General features: G+C 49.7%; 1 protein-coding gene across 1 annotated transcript; it reads left to right on the top strand.

Moving 5' to 3' along the window:
* Nucleotides 1–2,775: 2,775 nt before the first annotated feature.
* On the top strand, nucleotides 2,776–4,704 carry her6 (hairy-related 6). The gene is made up of 4 exons (XM_079739447.1): nucleotides 2,776–3,115; nucleotides 3,258–3,353; nucleotides 3,496–3,583; nucleotides 3,856–4,704. Exons 1-4 carry the CDS (start codon nucleotides 3,008–3,010, stop codon nucleotides 4,383–4,385), a joined length of 822 nt encoding a protein of 273 aa, XP_079595573.1. The 5' UTR covers nucleotides 2,776–3,007; the 3' UTR covers nucleotides 4,386–4,704.
* Nucleotides 4,705–7,464: the final 2,760 nt, after the last annotated feature.

Here is a 7,464-nt window from a genome sequence, read left to right as displayed (position 1 = left end):
GTGGGGAGGCGGGGGGGTGAGAAGAGCCAATTTAGGCGGAGTGGAAGGGGTGAACATCTAAGGAAAAAAGTGGGATGAGAGGTGGGGGGGTGTCAATAATAAAAGGGGAAGAGTGGAGCAGAAAGATATAGATAGGAGTTGTGTCTCATAGGGAGGAGGGGTGCAATGTCTCTACCTCATGTTTCAATATTTGTTTTATTATGTTAATAATGAATCATATTTCCTTATATTTTTCTTATCTATCCCCTATCACCAAAAAGCAAGTTTTTGGGAACCTTTGTCGAAGTGATTAAAATCAGTTGTTTATACTCCTTCTGTTATTTTGGCTTTCGTTTTTTTTCTTCTTGGAGGTTGTCAAGGCACATAGCAACAGGTTACACTCGTGGGACCGACGGGAGCCAGCCAGGTGCACACACACATACACAAGCAAACACACACACACACACACACACACACACACACACACACACACACACACACACACACACACACACACACACACACACACACACGATAAGACGTTCAACTCACGGGAATTGGGCGGGACCAGGAGACCCGAGGCTCCGTGACTCAATTCACCGTCCGGGACCTCTTGCAACATGAGCGTGAGAAAGTCGTTCAGGCGGAGAGCGACTCAAACTCTTTGTGTTCGACACATCAATACATTTGTTTTGGAACTCTTCCAGTGCCATTGTGCGGTTAAAAATGACTCAGGTGTGCAGTCCAAATACACAGACACACGCACGCGCGCGCACACACAGACACACACACACACACGCACACACAGCGTGACACGTTAGTGGTGACATTTGACAGCAAGGGCATTGTCACGCATAGAATAAATTAGGAGCGTTGCCAATAGACGAGCCGGCCGCAGACGAACTCTTCTTGCAAAAAAATTAAACATAAATAAAATCATAATAATAGCAAATAATAAACTTGGTTAGCGCAAAATATTCGGTAAAATGCGTTGATACTCGAAGCCATAATGTTATTTTGTGGGTTGCGGCTGTGCTCTGCAGACGGGTTGTGCGCAGTCTCACGAGCCTCGTCTAGCTCCGCTCTGCCTATCAAATTCCTGAACTTTCTTTCATAGCGTCGTCCCGCCGCAGATCCAGGCGGCAAGCCGACGAAAGGGGTGCCCCCCCCCCCCCCCAGGTCGCTTGCGCGCCACGTGTCCCGGGCTCCGCAGCAGCTGGAGTTGTGATAACTGGAAACTTTGCATATCAGACCACTGCGAAGAAAGTCCGCGAAAGCAGCAAGCGACCACTATTGGTGGATGTGTGTGTGTGTGTGTGTGTCGGGGGGGGAGTACGTGTGCGTTTGCGCGTGCGCGCGATGTGTGTGTGCGTGGGGGGGGGGGGGTCTTCTAACTGAACACAGTAGCCTATGTTAAACACCAAATTATCTCTACTGATTTAAAATTGGCATCGGATGTCAGTAATATAGCCCTTAAAATAATTGGATACAAATGCGTAAAATGTTTCCGCAATTATTTTGATATTTTTGTTTTACTCTTACTTTTTTTGCGGGTTAGAAGTCCTCCACTTCTACAATAAACAACTATTTAAATGTTTTGAAAGCATTTCCCAACTTCTAGGATTATATGTCGGTGTTTCTTTATGGCCGCAATTATACTGCTCAAGCCCGCGCGTCCCCAACTGTGATAAAGATAAGGAATTGAAGTTATGGCATGAAATGTTATGCCTCGGAAAGAAAAAAAGAAAAGAAAAAACGGCGCTTGCATAGGCCGTCCGACGACCACAGGCGAGGCATCGCGCTGGCTCCGAAATATCTCTGCTCTGGCTCACATTCCGATAAGCCCGATCGAGCTCTCAGTGGGCGTGGTTTTCCCAGGCTTTTAAAACAGCAGCTGCTATTTACCTTCCCCTCTAATGTAAACCACCACCGCCACCCCCAAGCCCGGCAGCCAAACCTCAACCACTGCGCTCATAAAACATCCTGGCACGTGCTCCACATTTGCAACACCGCTCGCATGCCGACAGATGTCAAAATGCCAAACTTGTACAGTACTTTTTTTTGGTTTCAGCGTTAAAGCGCCATACAGTAGGAACCAAGCAAATCGCCAAAAAAATAACATAATTGTTTTAAGTGTGCGAGATCTCTCGAGAAACAACTGCAAGTAGGCTTTGCCAATTCTTTTCCCCCCCAGTTTGCAGTCTGGCAACGAATGGTTCAGTTTGTGATTGTTTTCAAATGTAGCTGTATCTTTATATATTTATATAGTTTTTTATTTCAACGTAAAACGTCTTTACAAAAACAGCAAGTTTGCAACTTGCTTGGAGACAGACTACTTAATTAACGAACGCATGATGATGGGACATCTTGGCTCTTGCCATTCCGTTGTGTATACCATAACCGCTGTATAACCTTAATGTCTGTGATGAAGGTGTCTGATTTGGAGCACGTTCTCCCCAAACCTCGGGATCAAACGTGCCGCGTCGCGCCCGCGCCCGGGCTCGGCGGTACTCCGCCAGTGGCGCGAGTGTTAATACGTCAACGGAATGATTGAAGGCAGTCTCGCCTGTGCCCTAAACCCGGCCGCACGCCATTGGCCGCCAGCCTCACCGCCCAGCAACCAATGGGAGGGCGCCGACCACGAGCCGTCCCCCCCTCGGGCCGCGTGTCCCTCACGCTGATTGGTGCAAAGTTACTGTGGGAAAGAAAGTTTGGGAAGTTTCACACGAGCCGTTCGCGTGCAGTCCGAGATATAAATAAGACCCACACGCAGCGGCGGCGGCAGTCAGACTCCGCATCCGTTCCCAGCAGCCGCTCGCTGTCACACCGACATCACTCTCGGACACTCGAGTCTCGGTTCAACCAAGTCAAGGATTGTTTATCTCAGGATTTTGCGGGGGGAGACGTTTGATTATCGCGAGGCGTGTGAAGAATACGTCGCGGCTTTCTCGTTGCTATTACCTTTTTCCCTCCCCGGTGGAAGTACAGTGTTTCGCTGTTGCCTTCGTTGGATATTTTTGGACAGAAGATGCCTGCCGATATGATGGAAAAGAATGCGTCTTCTCCGGTGGCTGCGACCCCGGCGAGCATGAACACGACCCCGGACAAACCCAAGACCGCCTCGGAACACAGAAAGGTGGGTACCGGGAGGTCCAGACCGCCAGCATCGCTCATCATTTGCTCCACATTATCACTCCGATACACGGAGGTGCCGGGATCTGTACCACCGAGTCAATAACATGAAATCTAACGATCCTTCTTTTCTTTTCATCATTCAGTCATCCAAACCCATCATGGAAAAGAGAAGAAGAGCCCGGATCAACGAGAGTCTGGGGCAGCTGAAAACACTCATCCTGGACGCGCTTAAAAAAGATGTAAGTACAACCACGATATAAATGTTAAATAGCGCTTAAAATAGCGCAACTCCTTTGGTTTGCATAGCGTAGTAACAGCGGAGTGGCCCGGTAACTCCTGGGAGAACATTAGCCCTAACCACATGTTGTTCCCCCTCTCCAGAGCTCCAGACACTCCAAGCTGGAGAAGGCGGACATCCTGGAGATGACAGTGAAGCATCTCCGGAACCTGCAGAGGGCTCAAATGACCGGTGAGTGACCGTGGCTCCCCGGGAATCCCTGGGATGATTCCGGACAGACTTCCGTCTGCGGTTGACTCACGTCATGAGGACAGACTAAATGTCTGCCCCAAGTCGGCCTAAATTAGATTTTGATCCGATTTGTCCCAATTAGTTTTAAACATCCGCCCATGCTAAATATATATTATAATCTAGGCCCATTATTCGTTGCGCGTGTGTTTGTGCCTTCACTTAACTGTTTTCAATACGGCCCACTAATCGTCCGTGTGTGATCTTGTTCACAGCTGCTCTCAACACAGACCCCACAGTCCTCGGGAAGTACCGCGCCGGTTTCAGCGAGTGCATGAACGAGGTCACCCGGTTCCTGTCCACCTGCGAGGGCGTCAACACCGAAGTCAGGACGCGGCTTTTGGGACACCTGGCCAGCTGCATGACGCAGATCAACGCCATGAACTACCCCAGCCAGCAGCACCAGCACCAGCTCCCCGCGGGGCCCCCTCACCCGTCCTTCGGCCAGTCCATGGTGCAGATGTCCGGCTCCTCTCCGCCGGCCAGCGGCATGCCCATGAGTGGAGCGCCGTGCAAAGGAGGCTCTCCCGGCGCCCTTCCGTCGGACGCAACTAAAGTGTACGGAGGATTTCAGATCGTGCCCGCCACGGACGGACAGTTCGCCTTCCTCATCCCCAACGCGGCGTTTGGGCCCAACGGCTCCGTGATCCCCGTGTACGCCAACAACGCCGGCACGCCCGTCCCGGCGGCGGTCTCACCCGGTGCGCCTTCGGGCAATTCGGACTCTGTGTGGCGGCCTTGGTGAAGCGTTCAGGAGCGTATAAGGAGAGACTTTGACCACGACACTTATAGTTCCCCTTCGTTTGTTTTCAATGTTACACAAAGTTTTCTTTCATGGGATCTTTTTTTTTTTTTTTTGTATTTGCAATGCGTTGAACGGAAAGAGTATGCACTATATTTGTACAGAAGATAAGGGAGTAAAGTTCATATTGAAATGAGATTTGTATGTGGAAAGTGTGTTCACCGCATTTTTTATATTTGAGGTGTCTGTTTTTTTTTACTGTGTGATGCCAAAGATATGTTTAATGCTCTTATACTGCTCTTCATTTTGGAAGAAAAAATAAATTTGTTAAATATATGATTTGTATCCCTTTTCATATTTTTCTGCCCAAAATGGAATTTATTCTTCCAGTTTATTATTCTTACTTTTGCGTTAAATTGTTGTGCGCGTCCTTTTTAGAAAATATGTTTTTGCGGAAACATCAACACAAAGGTTTCCTCTGGATGAGTCAAAGAAAGTTAGGATACAACTTCTCGGTAACATGTTGTGGCAATATAGATTGTCTTATGCAGCTAAATAATGCTTAATATATTCTATGAATATGTGTTTCACTATTATGTGCCTAAAACCGCATATCGGAGCTCGGGGGTCCTGCGACTGTATTCAACATGCAAATGTTCCACACCGTTCTAATAGAAACTTAAAATCAGTGGGCTATATTGACAAAGGGCAGCGGTCAGTCGTTTAACACAAATTATGCATGCGGAGCATTAGTTAATTTACAGATAATGCATCCCTGCTAAAATAAACAGATACGACGCGAGGGCATGGGCCGAGCTTCGAGACATGATTGCCCCCTTAAGCCTTTGAGATCTCGTCATTTTTGGCGGGCCATTGCTATTCAAATTGACCAGGCGCACTGGGGTCGAAACTTGTGCTCAGAGAGATCTACGGATGGAAGCACTGCGTTTCTTACTTTCACTGTGGAGATCTGCTAATAGAGAGGCCACGCACGCCATCTAGCAGTACGTAAATGCATTGCATTCTGATCGATGTACGACCGTGTCATGAGCTGACTGCAACAACCTGTAATTACATGTAGCTTTATTTCGAAGCTCAAATCTTGCAAATTACACATTTAAATGTAATTGATTCAAAATACCCATTTATATTGCGCTATGTATAAGGCTAAAAGAAGAATACACGTTACATGCTGAAGGAGGGAAGACTTTATTAAGGAAGAACATGTGTTTACATGCAAGCTGTTTGGCATTTAGAAGCTGTAACATCCAGTTTGATAGAGCAGTCACTCGATGCAGTCATTTGATCCCGTGCAGATTGTAGAAGCTCATAAATACAACGGAACCAAGTGAAACAAAGTGACCTCATACTTTCCATCAGGTTTTGTTTTTTGTTTCGTTGCTTTTCACAGGGGATGAAATTGAAGACCGACCAACAACATCTTGTGGGACCAGTGACCAGTCGGTGTGTGTGTGTGTTTGTGTGTGTGTTTGTGTGTGTGTGTGTGTGTGTTGGGGGGGGTAAGAGGGCATCCATCTGCAGCATGGTGTGGTGCTGAGAGCTCCTTAGGGCTCTCCTTTAATCAGGCGGCTGCTCTGAATGTGTGTGTGTGTGTGTGTGTGTGTGTGTAAGATGCTATGCTGTATTTCCGTCCACGTGTGTCCATGTGGTGTATCCTGTCTGCATGCAGATTATGTGTTTTTGTGTGTCTGTGTGTGTGTGTGTGTGTGTGTGTGTGTACCTATGTGTGTGCACATGCATGTATCTGCCTGCTTGGGAGTGTGTCCGTGTGTCCCCATGTTTGTGTGTATTCATATGTGTGCGTGTACACGTTTGCGTGTGCCATTACGTGCATCTGTATTTCAGTGTGTGTGTGCGTGTGTGTTTGCGTGTACGCATGCCTGTGTGGGTGCATTCCTCTGCGTGTGTATATGTGCGTGTGCCTGTGCGTGTGTGTGTGTGTGTTGGTGTACATCCATGTGCATGTGCCTGCATGTGTGTGTGCCTGCCTGTATGTGCATGTGCGCCTGCCTCTGTGTGTGTGTCTGTGTGTGTGTGCGTCTGCCTCTGTGTGTGTGTGTGTGTGTGTGTGTGTGCACGTGCGCCTGCCTCTGTGTGTGTGTGTGTGTGTGTGTGTGTGTGTGTGTGTGTGTGTGCGTGTGCGCCTGCCTCTGTGTGTGTGTGTGTGTGTGTGTGTGTGTGCGTGTGCGCCTGCCTCTGTGTGTGTGTGTGTGTGTGTGTGTGTGTGTGTGCGCGCCTGCCTCTGTGTGTGTGTGTGTGTGTGTGTGCGTGTGCGCCTGCCTCTGTGTGTGTGTGTGTGTGTGTGTGTGTGTGTGTGTGTGTGTGTGTGTGTGCGCGGCGGTGACACCACACGGAGCCACACAGTGCCACAGGAGGACCATGTGGTAGTGCTCCTCTCTGCCCAGGTGTGTGTGCTGCCCCCAGGGGCCCCTCTCAGTGTGGCCCTGCTTTGATGGTGCGGAGGGGGGCATGGGGGGGGCCCCACGCAGGTGTTTGTGATTATCAATCCGCTAAGAGGCACAAAGTGTGGATAAGTGCCATCGTTCTGGATTCCCATCACACCTCCCCACACGGGGCCATGCCTCGGCAGACTGAAGCCATGTGCTGTTCCAGCGGCCGCATGGCTCGTGTGTGCGTGTGTGTGCGTTTTTGCGCGTGCGTGTGTGCGGGTGTGTTTGTTTGCCGTGTCTGTGTGTTTGTGTGTGTGTGTGCGCGTGTTTGTATGCGTACGTGTGTCTGTGTGCGGGTGTGCGTATGCATGTCTGTTTCTGTGTGTGCGTGTTCTCGGCGTGTGCGTGCGTGGGCATGTTTATGGGACCACATGTGTGTGGAGGGCGAGATCCCGGTTGCTGAGACATGCCTGGCCAAAGGGCACGAGGGGTGAGGCAGCGGGGGAGCGGGGGGGAGTTAAACGAGGAAGGGTTGGGGGGAGGGTGTCAAGGGAAGGCCTACCGCATAGGGATAACAGTCAGTCTCCTGTGAGCCAGACCCCCGCCCCCCCCCCCACACACACACACACACACACACACACACACACACACACACACACACACACACACCC

This window comes from Pollachius pollachius (genome assembly GCF_949987615.1).
Source record: "Pollachius pollachius genome assembly, chromosome: 7".
NCBI classification, from domain to species: domain Eukaryota; kingdom Metazoa; phylum Chordata; class Actinopteri; order Gadiformes; family Gadidae; genus Pollachius; species Pollachius pollachius.
The sequence above is the reverse complement of the archived record's forward strand: the minus strand, read 5'-3'. Positions and strand labels throughout refer to the sequence as shown.